The sequence below is a fragment of the Melanotaenia boesemani genome, chromosome 2, assembly GCF_017639745.1.
Source record: "Melanotaenia boesemani isolate fMelBoe1 chromosome 2, fMelBoe1.pri, whole genome shotgun sequence".
In the NCBI taxonomy this organism is placed as follows: Eukaryota; Metazoa; Chordata; class Actinopteri; order Atheriniformes; family Melanotaeniidae; genus Melanotaenia; species Melanotaenia boesemani.
The window spans coordinates 40,597,358-40,618,175 of NC_055683.1; the positions used below are offsets into that span (position 1 = coordinate 40,597,358).

General features: G+C 46.3%; 2 protein-coding genes across 3 annotated transcripts in view; one reads left to right on the forward strand and one right to left on the reverse strand.

The window, feature by feature from the left end:
• Window positions 1–20,818, reverse strand: part of LOC121651305 — a 543,600-nt gene that overhangs the window by 41,459 nt on the left and 481,323 nt on the right. The gene's annotated exons all lie outside the window — the stretch shown is intronic.
• LOC121651367 (E3 ubiquitin-protein ligase TRIM58-like) lies at window positions 192–17,684 on the forward strand. The gene is made up of 14 exons (XM_042003525.1): window positions 192–399; window positions 625–873; window positions 3,010–3,121; window positions 3,290–3,742; window positions 3,844–3,948; window positions 4,023–4,118; window positions 4,363–4,596; window positions 4,676–4,862; window positions 4,939–5,028; window positions 15,428–15,454; window positions 15,535–15,561; window positions 15,643–15,818; window positions 15,897–16,052; window positions 17,349–17,684. Exons 3-14 carry the CDS (start codon window positions 3,011–3,013, stop codon window positions 17,556–17,558), a joined length of 1,872 nt encoding a protein of 623 aa, XP_041859459.1. The 5' UTR covers window positions 192–399; window positions 625–873; window position 3,010; the 3' UTR covers window positions 17,559–17,684.

Genomic DNA, 20,818 nt, shown 5'->3' on the forward strand with positions numbered 1-20,818 from the left:
AGTAGGGGGATCGGTTCTGGTCCACAGTCTGGTGGCGGTGGTAGACCGGATCCTGGTGTTTGTAGGGGGATCGGTTCTGGTCTACTGTCTGGTGGCGGTGGGCTGCTGATACTGGGTCTGGGCTCTGTGTCTGCCCTCCTGTCAATCACCTGTGGCGTCCAATCAGGTTTCAGAGTAGGCCGGCGCTACCCTGGTCCCCCCTCCAGCTCCGCCCCTGTTCAGCTCAGACCGGTTCTGCAGCAGGAATGTGGTCCCTCCGGTTCTTCCGTCTGAGCTGAAACTCGAGTCACTCCCAGATCTCCACGTGATCTGTAGTCCAGTCATACAGCCGCCCTGGAGCAAGGCAGCAGGAGGGCCAGACGGCACCAGAACCAAGCAGAACCGAATTCCTCTCTAAAGGTTCTAGTTCTGGAGAATCCTTTTATTTATCAGCTTTGTTCAGAAACACGTTGGGATGCATTTGATCAGACCATTTAAAGTTAAAATTCTACACAAATAACCAAATTATTTCCAGAAGAGTCCAGGAGATGAGGAATGAACTTCTACTTGTTTTTATTTGCTTTTATCTTCAGATTTGATGTAAACCACATTAGAAAACACACGTTTTTTCTCTCAACTGATCAGAACACATGAAACCGAATCAGAACCGTCTCCACCCGCACTCCCCTCGCGCTTCTGCACCTGTCGGCCTCGCCCGCTGATGACGTCACGGACCCGACCTTCAGGTTTGAAAGAGACGGAGAGGAAGGCAGGACGCTCTTCATCTTCCTCAGCGACAGAAGCTGACTTCTAGCTTCGGTTCCGGTTCTGGTTCGACTGGTGTATCTGGAGCTTGGATCCAGTTTAAGTAGAAGGACCTCCAGCTGATCTCAGGTGAGGCGCGTGGCCGTGTTGCAGGACGTTAAAATGTGAGTTTTAATTCTTAACAATGACTCGTCTCCGGCCGGGTTGGTCGGAACCAGCTGGCTCTGGCTCAGCACCTGTGATCTGGACCACCTGCTACGGTCCTGGACAGGAACCAGAACTTGAGCCAGGTTCTATCCCAGACCCTGAAAGTGTGATGGGATTCAGATCAGGATCAGTGTTCTAGATCTCATCAGGTCCACCTGCTGGACTCTCTGTGTCTGGTCTGGGATTCTAGTTCAGGTGGATTCTGGGTCACTGAGAGGTCCAAGCTTAGTTCACCTGTTCACCTGTTTACCTGTTTACCTGTTTACCTGTTCTGGATTTTTAGTATTCCTGCTCCTGCAAGTCAAACTGGTTTTTTACCAAATTACAGAAAATGTTTGTCAAGTTATAAAAACGAACAAACACCTGGACGGGTTTGAGGTTCAGAGCAGGGTTCCAGACAGTCAGGACCAGGATCTGGACCAGGGTCTGATTCAGTGTTTGGATCAGGGTCTGGACCAGGGTTTGGACTGGGGAGAATGTTCCAGAATCTGGGGACAGGAAGTGAAAGGTATGTCCCTGCAAGTCTTCAGGCCAGACAGCAGGGCTGTGGTGGTGTGGGTAGTGGTCTTGGACAGGGAACCACTACAGCACCAACCCTCCAGTTTTCTCTCCAAGAACCTGAGTTGCGAGGACCTGATGTGGTCTTCGGCATCAGGCATGTTTAGTTTCTAACATGGCGCCTCCACCACTAAAAGCATTGTGAGGAGATCCTGCAGGCAGGTCGGTCAGCCGGCCAGGGGGACCCTGAAGGTGGACAAGTCAGGGGGATCCTGAAGGTGGACCGGTCAGGGGGACCCTGAAGGCGGGCTGGTCAGCCGGTCAGGGGGACCCTGAAGGTGGGCCGGCAGGATGCAGGTGTCATCATTTCTCCATATACAGTTGTTTTTTACATTAATCAGCTGTTCCATTTACAGGGAGGAAGGTAAATGCGGGGCTGGAAGATCCGTCTGAGTTCGCTGTAGGAGGTCGATGCTGGTCTTCAGGGACATTTAATGGCTTTTATATCATGTTGATGGAACTGGATTTATCTGGTTTCCAGCCTGGAAGTTAGCTGGTGGATAAATCTCCTCTGTTATAACGCGGCAGACAGATGAAAATAAATTAATGAAACATGGGTGAGGGCTGATCCATACTCTGAGATCTGGTATTGATCTGATAAATAAATCATCGATACATGTTTGTCAACACGTACGCGTTAACGTGACGGAACTAATCTGTGGGCTTAATTTCTCACTGATGAATGAACAAGGTTTTATCTCAGCTGTAGGCGTCAGATGTGACCCGAATACCCTTCACCTCCTTATTTCTGAACATGCTCGCACTTTTCCAGCCTCACACCGAAGTATCCACATCATCACACTGATCGATACTATCGATATTATTGATATTATCGAAATTATTGATATTAGGTGGAGACCCTTAGGTGATGGTGATGATGAAGAGGATGATGAAGTCAAATCAGGGAACAGGTTCTCCTCTGACACTTTTCTTCTTCTTGTGAAGTTTTTGCATTAAATTATTTTCTTCCATCGAGGGAAGAAACTGATTAGAACCATTGATCCGGGTCTCGGTTCCTGGTCTCCAGTCAGAACTTCCTGTTCATCTAAAAGAAAACAGGAAACCAAAACATTTTTTCTTTTCCTCCAGAACCAAAGTCCAGCAGTTCAGACAGGATGGGCTCCAAAATGGAGTCACTGTCAGGCTCTGGTCCAGGTCCCAGTCTGCCTCTGGTCTGGGTCTGATCTGTGTCTGGGCTAGGTCTCAGTCAGGGTCTGGTCTAGGTCTTGGTCTGTTTTCAGTGCGGGGCTAGTCTGCATCTTGGCCCAGGTCAGAGACTGGTTCTGGTGCAGGTCTAGGTTTGGGTCTGGGTCCATGTCTGGGTGACATTCTGGGTCCTGGTCTTGGTCTGGGTGTCAGGGTGGTTTCTGGGTTTCTGTTTTTTATCTGGTTCTGGTCTGAGTCGGATTTTGCTCTGGTACTGTTCTGGACCTGGTCTCAGTCTGGGGCTAGTCTGGATTCGGGTCCGGTCGGTGACATCTGTCCTCTGTCCATCTGCAGGATGATGGCCGAGGCACCAGAACTGTTCTCGGAACAGGAGCTGACCTGCTCCATCTGTCTGGACCTGTTCTCCGACCCGGTCTCCACTCCCTGTGGACACAACTTCTGCCAGGTAAGCTCGTCCAGCAGCAAACCCGAGGTCCTGTCCAACATGTCCTGTCCGTGTCCTGTGTCCAACATGTCCTGTCTAACATGTCCTGTCCGTGTCCTGTGTCCAACGTGTCATGTCCAACATGTCCTGTGTCCAACATGTCCTGTCCAACATGTCCTGTGTCCTCAGGGCTGCATCGGGGGGTACTGGGCGTCCAGTCCGGTCTGCACCTGTCCTCTCTGCAAGCGGGAGTTTGACGAGCGTCCTCAGCTCAGCATCAACAAAGTCTTCGCCCTCATCGCAGATAAGTACAAACTGATGCGTTACGGCGCCGCCGGCTTCACGCCGCAGACCGGGTTCCAGGCGGCGGACGCCGCGTCCACCATGGGGGACGGCAGGAGTACCAACCCGTTCCTGACGGCGCCAGCGGTGGGGAAGACGGAGGGGGACGTGGTGTGGTGTGACGTGTGCACAGGTGTGAAGCAGCCCGCTGTCAGCTCCTGCCTCACCTGCACCGCCTCATACTGCACTGAGCACGTGCAGCCGCATCACACCACACCCTTCTACTCCAAACACCCGCTCATGGACCCCCAGGAGGCCCTCAGGGGCCGCACCTGCTCCATACACCACCGCCTGCTGGAGGCAAGAGCAAGCCCATCACCAGTTCACGGATTGATCAGGTTTATTGATTTGTCCCTCAGGACGGTCCTCCTAGTCCAACCCTGATGTGTTCATGTGTCCAGGTTTACTGCAGGACATGTCAGCGCTGCATCTGTGCCATCTGTGTCCTGGAGGAACACCGTACCCATAAAACTGTCTCCGTCCAGACCGAGAGACTCGGAAAACAGGTAGAGACAGAAACTGGTCCTGAGTCTGACTGAGTCACTGCTGTGTCCTCCTTCATGTCCACCTGTGTGTTCAGAAACAGGTGGCGAGGACGGAGCAGGAGATCCTGAACCGGATCAGGGAGAAGGAGGCCCATGTGGGCAACCTGAAGATGAAGCTGGACACCTTGAAGGTTGGTTGGTTTCCTGTTTTTTTCCCAGCTGGACTCCTGGAGGTCTGAAGTCCTGAGGGTCTAGCTTGTCTGTCTCCTGAGACGTCCTCTGTCTCTACCTCCAGCCAGATTTCAGCCTCTGAAATTAGACTTTATGGCTGTTAATGAATTATTATTTATTAATTCTTTGAAAAACAACAACAACGCTGTCATTTCCCTTTGGGATAAATAAATATTTTCTTCTTCTTCTTCTGATTCATTCCAGAACTACGCAGACCGGGAACAGGGCGAGGTGGAGCACCTGCTGGACACAGTGTCCGCCTCGTTGGACAGGATCCGGTCTCAGGTGGTTGGTAGGATCCAGAACCAGCTGGATGCCGTGATGTCAAAAGGGGGAGGGCTTGTGAACCGTCTGGAGGCGGAGCTTAGCCAGCTGATGGACAGGAGGGCCACGCTAGAGGTCCAGGCCAGCAGTCAGGACCACATCGCCTTCCTGCAGGTGGGATCAGAACTGATGGTTTTTGTATGAAGAGAAAGGGAAGAAGATTAAGGTTCTCTCCTCCTCATCCTCCTCTCAGAGTTTCGAGGAGGCCACGGCTCCTCTGGAGGAGGAGCAGAAGGACGACGTGGACGAGGACTCGGAGTTCTCTCTTCACTTCCAGCTGGACGAGGTGAAGACCGGTCTGTCTGAGGTGAAGGAGAAGATGGACAACATCCAGATGGGGGAGGTCCAATCCAGAGGATCCAGAGATTCCAGAGGGTCCTGTGAGTCCCGTGTTCCGTACAGGTGTGTGTTCAGGTGTGTTCCGGTTGTGAGTCGTCTCTGTGTGGTCTGTTCCAGTCTCGTCCGGCGACCTGATGGCGGCTGAGAGCATGGCCAGTCTGAGAGGAAGCACGGCCAACCTGAGGAAGAGCCAGTGGTCTCTGAGAGGTGAGCCGGGTTCAATGTTAGGACTGGGTCTGGGTCCGGACTGGGAGCAAGTCTGGGACTGGGATCAGGTTTGTGTCTGGGACTGGGATTAAGTCTAGGTCTGGAACCGGATCTAGGTCTGGAACCGGATCTGGGTCCGGACAGGGATCGGGACTGCGATCAGGTCCAGGACCAGCACTGGATTCAGGATCAGGATCAGGACTGGGACCAACTCCACAAATACATTGTTCAGTTATCCAAACTTCCTGAAACTGGTTCTGAGCAGTTCTTGTCTGACATCCTGTGAAGCTGGACTACAAATCATTGGTTTGAACCATAGATATATATATATATATATATATACACTGTAGATATATATACACACTGTAGATATATATATACACCATAGATATATATACACCATAGATATATATACACTGTAGATATGTACACACTGTAGATATATATATACACCATAGATATATATACACCATAGATATATATACACTGTAGATATGTACACACTGTAGATATATATATACACCATAGATATATATACACCATAGATATATATATACACCATAGGTATATATACACCATAGATATATATACACCATAGATATATATACACTGTAGATATATATACACACTGTAGATATATATATACACCATAGATATATATACACTGTAGATATATATACACACTGTAGATATATATATACACCATAGGTATATATACACCATAGATATATATACACCATAGATATATATACACTGTAGATATATATACACCATAGATATATATACACCATAGATATATATACACCATAGGTATATTTACACCATAGATATATATACACTGTAGATATATATACACCATAGGTATATATACACCATAGGTATATATACACTGTAGATATATATACACACCATAGGTGTATATATACAGCATAGATATATATACACTGTAGATATATATACACCATAGATATATATATACACACCGTAGATATATAAACCGTAGATATATACACCATAGATATATACATCGTAGATATATACACCATAGATATATAAACCATATATATATATACACCGTAGATATATACACCGTGGATATATAAACCGTAGATATATACACCATAGATATATACACCGTGGATATATAAACCATAGATATATACACCATAGATATATAAACACCATAGATATATATATATACTGTAGATATATATACACCGTAGATATATATACACGGTAGAAATATATACACCATAGATATATATACACCGTAGATATATACACCATAGATATATAAACCATATATATATATATACACTGTACAAAACTCAATTTCAGTGAAGTTGGGAAAAAGTTTAAAATGTCAGTAAAATTAGAATAGAATGACTTGCAAACCTTTTCTAACCCATATTTAAATGAATACACCACAAAGACAAGATTATTCATGTTCAAACTCATAAACTTTATTTTCATAAGCAAATAATGATAAACTTAGAATTATATAATTGCAACAAGTGCCAAAGTAGTTGGGAAAGGGGCTTCTTCACCATTGTGTTACATCACCTTTCCTTTTAATAACACTCAATAAACGTTTAGGAAGTGAGGAGACTAGTTGTTGAATCGTTGATAGTGGAATCCTTTCCCATTCTTGCTTTATGTACAGCTTCAGCTGTTCAACAGTCCGGGGTCTCCTTTGTCTTATTCTGCGCTTCATAATGCGCCACACATTTTCAATGGGGGACAGGTCAGGACTGCAGGCAGGCCAGTCAAGCACCCGCACCCTCTTACTACGAAGCCACGCTGTGGTGAGACGCGCAGTGTGTGGCTTGGCATTATCCTGCTGGAATAAGCAAGGGCGCCCATGGTAAAGTTTCTGTTTGGATGACAACATACTTTGTTCCAAAACCTGAATGTACGTTTCTGCATTAATGGTGCCTTCACAGATGTGCAGGTTACCCATTCCTTGGCCACTCATGCACCCCCATACCATCACAGATGCTGGCTTTTGCACTTTGCGTGCGTAACAGTCTGGGTGGTTCTGTTCTTCTTTGGACCGGAGGACACGACGTCCACAATTTCCAAACACAATTTGGAAAACTGACTCATCAGACCACAGAACACTTTTCCACTTTGTATCAGTCCATTTTAGATGGGCTCGGGCCCAGAGAACCCTGCGGCGTTTCTGGATGTTGTTGATGAATGGCTTACGCTTTGCAACATAAAGTTTTAACCCACACTTACGGATATGGCGTCGAACTGTATTGACTGACAGTGGTTTTCCAAAGTGTTCCTGAGCCCATGTGGTGATGTCCTTTACACATTGATGTCGGTTCTTAATGCAGTACAGCTTGAGGGCTCGGAGGTCACGGGCATTCAATAATGGTTTACGGCCATGCCTTTTACGCACAGTGATTCCTCCAGATTCCCTGAACCTTTTCACAATATTATGGACTGTAGATGATGATATCCCTAAATTCCTTGCAATTGTACTTTGAGGAATGTTGTTTTTAAACTGTTCAACAATTTGCTCACGTAGTTGTTCACAAAGAGGTGAACCTCGCCCCATCCTTGCATGTGAATGACTTAGCTTGTTCGGGTCTCCCTTTTTTATACCCAGTAACGACTCTCACCTGTTGCTAATTCATCTGTTCACCTGCAAATAGTTGTTTGATTTCCATTCATCCACTTTCTGAGTAGTTATTGACACCTGTCCCAACTATTTTGGCACGTGTTGCTGTCATCAAATTATAGAGTTGATGATTTTCTCCCAAAACAATAAAGTTTATGAGTGAAGACAATAAATATGTTGTCTTTGCTGTGCATTCATTTAAATATGGGTTGACAAGAATTTGCAATTTACTTGAATCAATTTTTATTTGCAATTAACACACTTTCCCAACTTCACTGGACTTGAGTTTTGTAGATATATACACCGTGGATATATAAACCGTAGATATATACACCATAGATATATAAACCATATATATATATATACACCGTAGATATATATACACGGTAGAAATATATACACCATAGATATGAAATGAAATGAAATGAAATGAAAAATACTTTATTAATCCCAAAGGGAAATTCAATATTGTAGTAGTAGTAATTTTTTAGTAAAACAATCACATTAATTAATTAAGGGCTTTGTTCTTCAGCCTGATAGCTGCTGGAAGGAAGGATCTTCTGTATCTCTCTGTCTTGCATCGGACTTGAACAAGCCTCCCACTGAACACACTCTGTTGTTTCGTCACGGCGTTGTGTAGAGGGTGTGAAGGATCTTCCATTATCTTCGTCAGCTTGTACAGAATTCTTTTTTTGATGATCACCTCCAGCGGCTCCAGAGTTACTCCAAGCACAGAACCGGCTTTCTTGATCAGTTTGTTAATTCTTTTCAAGTCTCTGGTTCTGATGCCGCTGCCCCAGCAGATTGCTGCAAAGCTGATTGCACTTTCAACAACAGACCTGTAGAACATTTGCAACATTTTGGTGCAGACGTTAAAAGATCTCAGCTTCCTTAAGAAGTAGAGTCTGCTCTGACCTTTCTTGTAAATGTACTCAGTGTTGCTTTTCCACTCAAGTCTGTTGTCCAGCTGAACTCCAAGGTACTTGTATTCCTCCACCACCTCCACCTCCTCTCCCATGATGGAAACACTTCTATGTGTGTTCTTGTTCCTCCTGAAGTCAACAATCATCTCCTTTGTTTTCTTGGTATTCAAGATGAGATGATTGTCACCGCACCATTTCACAAACTGACCGACCAGTTCTCTGTACTCTGCTTCTTGTCCATCACTGATACACCCAACAACTGCTGAGTCATCAGAGTATTTCTGCAGATGACAGAACTCAGAGTTGTACTGGAAGTCTGAGGTGTACAGCGTGAATAGAAATGGTGAAAGTACAGTCCCTTGTGGTGTTCCAGTGCAGCTGACCACCATCTCAGACACACAACCTTTCAGTCTCACAAACTGTGGTCTGTTTGTGAGGTAGTCGTAAATCCAGGTGGTTGTGGAGGGATCCACCTGGAATTTCTGCAGCTTCTCACACAGCAGAGCAGGCTGAATCGTATTAAAAGCACTTGAGAAATCAAAGAACATGACCCTCAAAGTGCTGCCTGACTGGTCCAGATGAGAGTGGGCTCTCTGAAGCAGGTATATGATGGCATCTTCAACCCCAAGCCCATTACGGTATGCAAACTGTAATGGGTCCTGAAAGGTCTTCACCTGCTTGCTGAGGTGAGCCAGTAAGAGTCTCTCCAGGACTTTCATGACGTGAGATGTCAGGGCGACTGGTCTGTAGTCTTTTGGTTCAGCTGGTTGTGGTTTTTTAGGCACTGGAACAAGGCAGGATGTTTTCCACAGCACCGGGATTCTTCTCTGGCTCAGGCTGGTGTTGAACAGGTGCTGGAGAATCGGACATAGCTGTTTTGAGCAGGTCTTGAGAACTCTGGGACTGACACCATCTGGACCTGCAGCCTTGTTCTGGTTCAGTTTCACCAGTTGTTGCATGACTTGGTTACAGGAGACAGACAGAGTGGAGGTGGAGACAGAGGAGGTTTCAGGAAGTCCTGATGTGGAGGGAGATGAGGTTGTGTCCAGGTCCTTGACTGAGCTGCAGGGTGACAGAGTGGAGGTGTGACAGGAAAGCTGTGGGCTCATGGAGGGTGTGTGGCTAGTTGGGGTTGAAGCAGGAGGTGAGCTAAACCTATTGAAGAACATGTTCAGTTCATTCGCTCTGTCCAGACCTCCATCAGTCTGATCCTCCTTTATCCCGAAGCCAGTGATCTTCTTCATTCCTGACCACACATCCCTCACATTGTTTTTCTGAAGCTTACTTTCCAACTTCTTCCTGTAGTCCTCCTTGCACTTCTTCATTTGTGTTTTAAGTTGTTTTTGTGTGGACTTCAATAACTCCCTGTCTCCATCCCTAAAAGCTTTCTTTTTGATGTTCAGCAGCTTTTTCAGGTCACTGGTGATCCAGGGTTTGTTATTGGGGAAGCACCTCACTGTTCTTGTTGGAACGGTGCTGTCCACACAGAAGTTAATATAATCTGTCACACACTCAGTCAAGGCATTGATGTCATCTCCATGAGGTTCACATAGGACGTTCCAGTCTGTAGCCTCGAAGCATCCTCTCAGAGCATCTTCAGCTTCATTAGACCAGGTTCTAATAGCTTTTCTAATGACTGGTTGTTGCTGAACGATGGGCTTGTAGGAGGAGGAGAGAAGAACTAGGTTATGGTCTGATCTTCCTAAAGGTGGCAGGGCAAAGGAGCTGTATGCATTTTTAATATTTGCATAAAATAAGTCCAACGTTTTGTTTTCTCTGGTGGAGCAGCTGACAAACTGTTGGAAAGTTGGTAGAGTTGCAGAGAGGGAGATGTTGTTAAAATCTCCAGAGATCGCCACAAATGCGTTTGGATGTTGTGTTTGAAGCCTGGCCACTACAGAGTTAATGACATCACAGGCTGCGTCTGGAGCGGTACCAGGTAATATATATACCGCTACCAGAATAACGCATGTGAACTCTCTGGGTAAATAATACGGGCGGAGACTCACAGCTAGCAGTTCAATGTCTCTTTTGCAGATCTTCTCTTTAACAGTGACATGTTCAGGATGACACCAGCGCTGGTTTACCAGCACCGCAATTCCACCTCCCTTCAGCTTCCCGCTGAGTTGTTTATTGCGGTCTGCACGGACCGTCCTGAAGCCGTGTACAGACGCATTACAGTCTGGGATGTGTTCATGCAGCCATGTCTCGGTGAAGCAAATAATACTGCACTCTCTGTATTCTTTAAGAGACCTGGGGTCTCATTTATAAAACTGTGCGTAGGATTCTTACTAAAAGTGTACTTACGCCCAAAACCGGAAGTTGGCGTACGCCATAAAATATTCTGATTTATAAAACCGTGCGTACGCACAGGTGCAAGCAATTTCCCCTTTATAAATCACACTCGTCCTTGAAGTTTGCGCAGGTGAATTTGGCTCATGTTCCGCCCACTACACATCCACTTTCCACCATAAATGGTCAATGCAAAGTACCTCAGCGTGTATTAAAATGAGCCAGCTGATCCATGTTGTGATCCATGAACAACGGCAACCGCAGGGAAGCGAACCAAAAAACGCAACTTCACAGAGGCAGAAATCGATGCATTAGTGAGTGAGGTGGAGAGTCGAAAAATTATTTTGTTTGGTAGCCACAGTAGTGGCGTGACAAATAAGAGTAAGTGTCGTGAGTGGCAACACATAGTTACCTCAGTTAACTCTGTGAGCGGGACAGAGCGGACCATGGCGAGATCAAAAAGAAACCATCAATGAACTGAAGGAAATCAGAACAACGCTGCATAATTTGTGTGACATTATGTTCGACATTCCAAACACATTAAAAGAGCTTGTGAAAAAGTGAACCTTATTGTCTGCTTAATCGCTGCATGACCTCCTCACGGAGCCGTGTCCCGTGTTGGAACTCCCTGTGTCTGGGAGGGGGCTGTGGGTGAGGGTCGGCATTCCGAGGAGGGGGGAGGCCAGGAGGTAGTTGGATGCCGTGCCTCAGTGCCAGGTTGTGCAGCACGCCACACGCCCTCACGATCCTGCGCACCTTTTGGGGATGGTACAATAATCTACCCCCTGACGCATCCAGACACCGCCACCGGCATTTTAAAAGGCCGATGGCGCGCTCTACAGTTGAGCGCGCACGGGAGTGAGCGGTATTGAACAGGATCTCCTCTGCGCTCTGGGGGTTTGGGAAGGGGGTCAGGAGCCAGCGCCGGAGGGGGTAGCCACTGTCCCCTGCATTTCAATGAAACAGTGCATCAGTGGTCTGCATCTGGCTAAGCTGGTTGTCAATATAAAGTTATTGTCTTACCAAGAAGCCAGCCATCACGTACAGCGCCTGCCTGCAGTCTCTTCTCTACACTGCTTTGCGCTAGGATGTAAGAGTCATGTGTAGAGCCAGGCCATCGTGCAACTACATTTGTCAACATCATGTTGGATTGACATATGACTTGAACACTGATAGTATGCACATGCTTCCTATTGACATACATGAATTCATCGACATATGGGGCCCTTATAGCAATATGAGTGCAGTCAATTGCGCCGATTACATTAGGAAAACCGGACATTGCTGCAAATTGCCTTTTAATGTCGGCCTGTTCTCCTGCAATATAGGGAAACTGGATGTGGAAGAGTGTAGCAGGACGCATAGACAGCGGAGACCGGTTATGAACTCTTGCCGGGTTGAAGTCATGCACGCTGACCAGTGAGCCGAAATCACATCTGCGGTCATACAGCCAGAGCGCAAAATTAATTTGAGACATGGTGACAGGACCCCACGCTGCCACAAGAGGACTCTGGATGCAGTGTGTTGTTAATTCCCCACCTCTCCATCTGTGTCGCCAATTCCCCCAGCCTCCAAAACCAGCGTACGCATGGGTCAGAGCTGCCGTGAAAGACCGCACATTTTCACGTCAAGTTTGTTTTTTATAAATCACAACCTTTGCGTGAAAAGAGGCGTACGCCAGTTTCAGGCCCCATTTTGTGCGTACGCAACGGTTATAAATGAGACCCCTGGTTAGCACCTGAAGTTCATCAATTTTGTTAACTAGCGATCTCACGTTTCCCATAACAACCGTTGGAAGAAACGGTTTGAATCGCCACCGTTTTTCTCTCTGCCTCGCTCCTGCCCTGCATCCTCTTCTCTTTCTTTTCAACTCCGTTGTGATTTGAAGTGTTGTTTCACTGATAATCTTGAGTTTGGAGAGTTTTATCAGTTGATCCCGATGGTAAACAAGTCTCGTTGCCATGGAGACTCACAATAACAAGTCTTGCAAAAAAGAAAAAATATTCAGAAAAATCTCCCGTATAGCACAGCCTCTGACCAGCGCGAAAAAATCTACCCGAACAGACACAGATTGACAGCTGATGTCTTAAAAAAGACGGCTATATTGCAAAAAAAATCACAAGTTAAAAACAGAGCTACTACAATTGCTGCTGCCACCTAGCGGCGCATTCTAGAAAGTATGATATATATACAGTATATATATATAAAGTAGATATATATACACCATAGATATATAAACCATAGATATCTAAATCATAGATATATACACCATAGACATATATACACCATAGATATATATACACCATAGATATATAAACCATAGACATATATACACCATAGATATATACACACCATAGCTATATATACACCATAGATATATACACGTAGATATATACACCGTAGATATATATACACCATAGATATCTAAACCATAGATATATACACACCATAGCTATATACACCATAGATATATACACGTAGATATATACACCGTAGATATATATACACCATAGATATATAAACCATAGACATATATACACCATAGATATATACACGTAGATATATACACCGTAGATATATATACACCATAGATATCTAAACCATAGATATATACACACCATAGCTATATACACCATAGATATATACACGTAGATATATACACCGTAGATATATATACACCATAGATATATAAACCATAGATATCTAAATCATAGATATATATACACCATAGATATATAAACCATAGACATATATACACCATAGATATGTACACACCATAGCTATATATACACCATAGATATATATATACCGTAGATATATACACCATAGATATATAAACCATAGATATCTAAATCATAGATATATATACACCATAGATATATAAACCATAGACATATATACACCATAGATATGTACACACCATAGCTATATATACACCATAGATATATATATACCGTAGATATATACACCATAGATATATAAACCATAGATATATACACCGTAGATATATAAACCATAGACATATATACACCATAGATATATACACACCATAGCTATATATACATCATAGATATCTAAACCATAGATATATACACACCATAGCTATATACACCATAGATATATACACGTAGATATATACACCGTAGATATATATACACATAGATATCTAAATCATAGCTATATACACCATAGATATATACACGTAGATATATACACCGTAGATATATATACACATAGATATCTAAATCATAGATATATACACCATAGATATATATACACCATAGATATATAAACCATAGACATATATACACCATAGATATATACACACCATAGCTATATATACACCATAGATATATACACCATAGATATATATATACCGTAGATATATACACGTAGATTGCCTCTGACGCTGCTGTCCATTGGAACGATGCGTCAACGCGGCTGCCATCTTGGGCTGCCTCTACTTCCTGCATTAGCCAACAGAGACAGAGGTCTATCAAAGATTAAAATCACCATAACTTGCTGAATTTTCATACCATTTTTAATCGGTTTGGTATCGCTCCTTCCTTTAAACCAGTGGACTGTCCGGTCCTGTTAAAGTCCTCTGGGTTAAAATGAGGCTGCAGACGGCTGAACGGTCCTTCGGTACAAAGTCTCTCCTCCTGAGTGCTGCTACCCATGCTGCCTCCTACATTTATCTGCTGGAAACATACAAAACATCCATCTGAACATCTCTCAGTTCTCAGTTCTTCTGTAGCTACAGGTCAAAGTTAAAGTTCCTGTTAGCGCCATGAAACCGACTTAATAGATAATGTTTAAATGACCTACTTAACACAATTATATGAAGAGGCTGATTGCCACTTAAACCATCTTCCTGTAATCATCGTCTTACTAACAAAACACTTTTTTATGTTCTTGTTCTGACATAAGCCGGTTTCATTTATGTTGGCTTAAGAAAAAAGTTTAAACAGTTAAATAAAATAAAACCACTTCTTACTAGTGAAATATTATCCCTTGTTTCTTGGTTTCTTTCACAGGAACATTCGTATGCAGCACAAAAATCTGGCATTTTGGTTTCACACACACAGTCTGACCGGGTCTGAAACCCCGGCCCAAGATGGCGGCCGTGTTGACGTGCCTGACAAGCCCGAATGCGGCATCTACGCGTTTATATCTATAGGTTTGAACTACAGGATGATGTCATCGCCGCATCACTTCCTGTCTTAAAGCCGGCCCCTCTCTGTCTTGTTCCTTGTTCTCTCGGTAACTCCGTAAACGTGTTTGACTTTCTGAACGTGTTTTTTATGAAATGTGTTTTGTGCTTCTCAGCCACCGTAGTTAACCCTGGAGGTGGTTGTGGGTGAAAATCCCAGTGAACACTCAGACCAACAACCACACCACGTTCAGAGTCTCTTCAATCCCCTTCCCCCTCGTCACAATGCTCAGTTTGAACTTTTACTCTACATGCCTAGATGCTGCCGTGTGATTGGCTGGTTAGAGAACCGTGTAACAGGAAGTTGACATAAAGACTGACTCAGGTTTTCTGTCTCCTCAGACATGAAGAGGATCAAACAGGTCTCAGGTACGGACCGTCGGTGCAAACAGAATTGTTGAGTTTTTGGCTCCTCTGAGTTCTGTAAAATCTTTCTGGTTCTGTTGTAGGACACAAGAAGGCTCGGGTCTACATGGGTGAGCTTCAGTATTAATTCATGTTAGACCAGAACTAGCGACTGGTTTATTCTGATCTGGTCCCGGTCTGGTTGCTTCCAGAGGACGTGACGCTGAACCCGGTGACGGCGTACCCCTTCCTGATCCTGTCCGAGGACCGGAAGCAGGTGAAGAGGGGGGAGAAGCTGCAGTTCTTCCGGAACAGCCAGCAAAGATTCGACGTCTGGTCCTGCGTCCTCGCCAAGGAGGGGTTCAGCTCCGGACGCCACTACTGGGAGGTCAGAACCAGGACCAGAGGGATGCTGGTCAGGCTGCTGTGGTTTTCCTGACGTTGCGCCCTGCTCTCTGTCTTGCAGGTGTTTGTGGGGGAGAACAAGGACTGGAAGCTGGGCGTGGTGGGCGAGTCGGCCCAGAGGAAGGGCCTCTTCGACATGAGTCCGTCCAATGGGTACTACGCCATCTGGTGGAGCGGCCAGCAGCTGCGAGCGCTCACCGCCCCTCCTCTGACCAAGGTCCGCCATCTTTACCCCAAAACAGGAAGCTGCGTCCGCTGCCGCCAGAATAAAAGCTCCGAACCAAATCCAGACCTAAACAGTGACAGGAATGATCTCAGTTTGTCAGTAAATAGAAAAATAACAAACATAGGGAACATAAAGAAAGAGAGAAACAGAATGTCATAGCTGAAGCATGACAACGTTTCCCATCAGGAGTCAGAACCCGACAAGTCGAGCCAGTTTCAGACAGGAGGGGAGACCCGGCCCAGGTGGTCTGGTCCAAACTGGACTTCTGCTTGTATGTTGTGTATTTACTGGGAAGACACACCGTTGTAATGTTATGGCAGGATTTCATAGTCAGCACTGGGCCAGTACACCTGGACTTTATTCCCAGAGCAAAACCCAGTAGGTCACCGGACTGTCCATCAACCAGGGTGAGTTAAAAATGGAAGAACATTTAGACCAGGTTTCTCCAGGTTCACTTGGTGCATTCTGATTGGCTGACTCCTACTGGCTGGCTCTGACTGGCTGATTGGCTGACTCTGATTGCCTGACTCTTACTGGCTGACTCTGACTGGCTGATTGGCTGGCTGACTGACTGGCTGATTGGCTGACTGACTGGCTGACTCTGACTGGCTGATTGGCTGACTGACTGGCTGACTCTGATTGGCTGACTCTGACTGGCTGATTGACTGGCTGATTGGCTGACTGACTGGCTGATTGGCTGACTCTGATTGCCTGACTCTTACTGGCTGACTCTGACTGGCTGACTGACTGGCTGACTCTGACTGGCTGATTGGCTCTCTGATTGGCTGACTCTTACTGGCTGACTTTGACTGGCTGATTGGCTGGCTGACTGACTGGCTGATTGGCTGACTGACTGGCTGACTCTGACTGGCTAATTGGCTGGCTGACTGACTGATTGGCTGACTGACTGGCTGATTGGCTGACTGACTGGCTGACTCTGACTGGCTGATTGGCTGACTGACTGGCTGACTCTGATTGGCTGACTCTTACTGGCTGACTCTGACTGGCTGATTGGCTGACTGACTGGCTGACTCTGATTGGCTGACTCTTACTGGCTGACTCTGACTGGCTGATTGGCTGACTGACTGGCTGACTCTGATTGGCTGATGATGATGGTTTTAGTTTAGGACCAGGTTCTGAGGTAATCCTGCAGAAATCCAGCTCATTCTACAGGGTTCCCAGACTTTCCTGCAGCTGTTTTTAAGTCGCGGCCTTGTTGTGAAGCGGCTTCTGTAGATACGACAGTGAAGCTGAAGCTCTGACAGGACGTCTGTCTGTGTCCTGCAGGTGAAGGGTCACCATCCCAAGCTGAGACAGGTGGGCATCTTCTTGGACCTGGAGGAGGGACAGGTGTCCTTCTACAACGTCAAGTCAGGCTCAGAGATTTATAGCTTCAACGCCGCCTCGGAGTTCACGGAGAGGATGATTCCTCTACTGGGAACCGGAGACAAAGAGGTCCCACTGGTCCTCAGGACCACGCAGAACCAGCTGGTCTGAGGGGGTCCAGGTCTGGGACCAGAACCGGGATCCTCCGTTTACAGATCTTTGTTTTCTGATGATAATCATGTTTACTGTTGGAACTAAATTTGTTGTTTTTGAGAAAATTGTATTAAAATTAAAGCTGGAACGAAGCCGTCGTCATGGAGTCACTGATCGGATTTCGGTTATCGGATATTGGACACGTTACAGGATGTCGGTCATCTTGAAAATGGGTTGTTGCTTGGATCATATAATCCAATCCTGGTTGTTATCTGGATAAAATCTTCAGTTTGGGTTGTTCAAAACGATAGAGTAGGATCCGGATCACTTTGATCCAAGAAACCAGGATTATCCTGATCCCAACAGAGGGCAGGATTAAAACTTCAGTAAAACATAACAGCCAATCAAATAGTACTTTTAATGCGGCGCAGATGTATTTTATATTTGTATTTTACACCTGACTCGTTGAACCGTTACAGGGATAAAGGAAACCAGGGACAGGCTGCCTATAAGCCTTTCAGCACAGTAAAATAAAACCATAAAAAAGCAACTTTATCATGTCCCCATGAAATACAGACAAATCCAATAACAAACAAAATATTCACCTTTCCTGTTACCCATCACTGCATGACCAGAGGAGAACCTGTCAGAACGATTTCATCCCTCTCTACGCGTCCCGTCCGTCCCTCATTCTGACAGAAAGCCAGAGGTTGGTGCAGCACACACTGCTCTACATGCTGGAAATCCAGATTTCCTGAAAAACAGGATTCTGGATCAGAGTGATCCAGTCCTATTATGCTTTGAACAACCAGGATAAAAGTAAGCCGGATTTCGAGATCCGCCATTATGAAATGGGATTCTCAAATCCAGATTAAATTTTTTGAACAGAGAGGACCTGGGAGGTAAAACCATCCAGTGGGAGCAGAACTGCGACTTTTTCTAGGTGCTCCTGATGATTGTTTGTTTCCTTCCAAGTGCAGCAGCTGGCTGGTTTTTCAGCTGATCCTGTTCCTTCCCATCTGGTGGGTCCTTGTCTCCTTTCTCTTCATTCTTTTTCTTGTGTGTACTCTTTTCTTCTTTCCCCACCTCATCAACTGATCACCTAAATTACATCAGGAAAATCTTTGACCTTGGATAAAAGCCGTGCTGGGATTTGATTATCATGGCCCTTCCTGTGGGCTCACCACCTGCAGGAGCTCTAGGGACGTGGAATGTCACCTCTCTGGCAGGGAAGGAGCCTGAGCTGGTGCGCAAGGTTGAGCGGCTCCGGCTAGATATAGTTGGACTCACCTCGACGCATGGCTTGGGCTCTGGAACCACTGCCCTTGAGAGGGGCTGGACCCTCTTCCATTCTGGAGTTGCTCCCGGTGAGAGGCATGTGTGGCAGGTGTGGGCAAGCTCATTGCCACCCGACTTGGCGCCTGTACGTTGGGGTTTACCCTGGTGGACGAAAGGGTAGCCTCCCTCAGCCTTTGGACGGGGGGGTGGCGGGTGTTGGAGAACACTCCTTCGTTCTGCTGGGGGACTTCAATGCTCACGTGGGCAATGACAGCGAGATCTGGAGGGGCGTGATCAGGAGGAACGGCCCCCCTAATCTAAATCCGAGTGGTGCTTTGTTGTTGGACTTATGTGCTCGTCATCGATTGTCCATAACGAACACCTTGTTCAGACATAAGAGTGTCCACATGTGTACTTGGCACCAGGACACTCTAGGCCAGGGCTACTCAATTCGGTCCTACGAGGGCCGCAATCCAGCAGGTTTTTCATGTATCCCTGCACCAACACACCTGAGTCAAATTATTGAGTCATTGTGTAGAACCTGATTGGCTGTTAGAGCCACCTAATTTGACTCAGGTGGGTTGGTGCAGGGATACATGAAAAACCTGCTGGATTGCGGCCCTCGTAGGACCGAATTGAGTAGCCCTGCTCTAGGCCACAGTTCGATGATCGACTTTGTAGTGGTGTCGTCGGACTTGCGGCCGCATGTCCTGGACACTCGGGTGAAGAGAGGGGTGGAGCTGTCAACTGATCACCACCTGGTGGTGAGTTGGCTCAGATGGTGGGGGAGGATGCCGGTCAGGCCTAGCAGACCCAAGCGTGTTGTGAGGGTCTGCTGGGAACGTCTGGCAGAGTCCTCTGTCAGAAAGAGTTTCAACTCCCATCTCCAGCAAAGCTTCAACCATGTCCCGGTGAGGGGAGGGCATTGCGTCCGAATGGGTTGTGTTCTGTGCCTCTATTGTCGAGGCAGCCAGCCGCAGCTGTGGCCGTAAGGTCGTCTGTGCCTGTCGTGGCGGTAACCCCCGAACTCGTTGGTGGAAACCAGCAGTAAGGGATGCCGTCAAACCGAAGGAGTCCTGCCAGGCCTTTTTCAGGCAAAATGATGAACCAATCAAAGACCTCTCAGCTCTCCATCCTCTCATTAAACCAGTTAACCCAGTGTTGAGGACTGGTTCTTCTAGAAGAAATGGAAAGAACTAATCCTGACATTTGTCTTCTCACCAGGTAGAAAAATGAAAACATGCTTGTTATTCAGGAAAGGTGTCAAACTCATTTTAAAAACTGAAGGACGAAAATGATCTGAAAGAAAACTGCTTCTGTGGACGACTGTAATTCCTGATCATTGTTATTAATCTTCAGCATTCAGTCATGCACACACACACATGTACATACACACATCTAGTCAGTCTCCATCTGATCCACGATGCTGCAGCCACTTTCATCTTCTCTCCATCCTTCCTGTTACATCCAAAATAGAATCCAAAATTCATTCTCAGACTGCAGGTTTACTGGAGGTTCCTACAAGTTCTACTTTGAAATTCAGCTGTTTGAACCAGCTCTCAGTTTGGCTCCAGTAAACCAGACCCCCTCCATCTTCAGATCATCTTCCTGATAGATCTTATAGCAGGTCTGGTGACCCTGATCCATCCTTTAGTCCTGCTGCTAGAGGGCCAGACTGCCGGGGGGCGTCCCACGATGCACCGGGCTCCTCTCCGCTGGGGGACGTCCCACGATGCACTGGGCTCCTCACTGCTGGGGGGCGTCCCACGATGCACCGGGCTCCTCTCCACTGGGGGGCGTCCCACAATGCACCGGGCTCCTCTCTGCTGGGGGACGTCCCACGATGCACCGGGCTCCTCACTGCTGGGGGGCGTCCCACGATGCACCGGGCTCCTCTCCACTGGGGGACATCCCACGATGCACCAGGCTCCTCTCTTTACTCTCCTAACGTTGTCCTTCCTCATTCTTGCAGCTCAGGACTGACTCAAGGAAAGATCGGA

What these genes read in the sequence shown, in the direction of transcription:
- LOC121651367 (XM_042003525.1), top strand. Translation starts at nt 3,011, where the DNA reads ATGATGGCCGAGGCACCAGAACTGTTCTCGGAACAGGAGCTGACCTGC. An exon ending in TACACCACCGCCTGCTGGAG is followed by an intron (nt 3,743 to 3,843) that starts GCAAGAGCAAGC and finishes TCATGTGTCCAG; the next exon opens with GTTTACTGCAGGACATGTCA. An exon ending in CCGAGAGACTCGGAAAACAG is followed by an intron (nt 3,949 to 4,022) that starts GTAGAGACAGAA and finishes CTGTGTGTTCAG; the next exon opens with AAACAGGTGGCGAGGACGGA.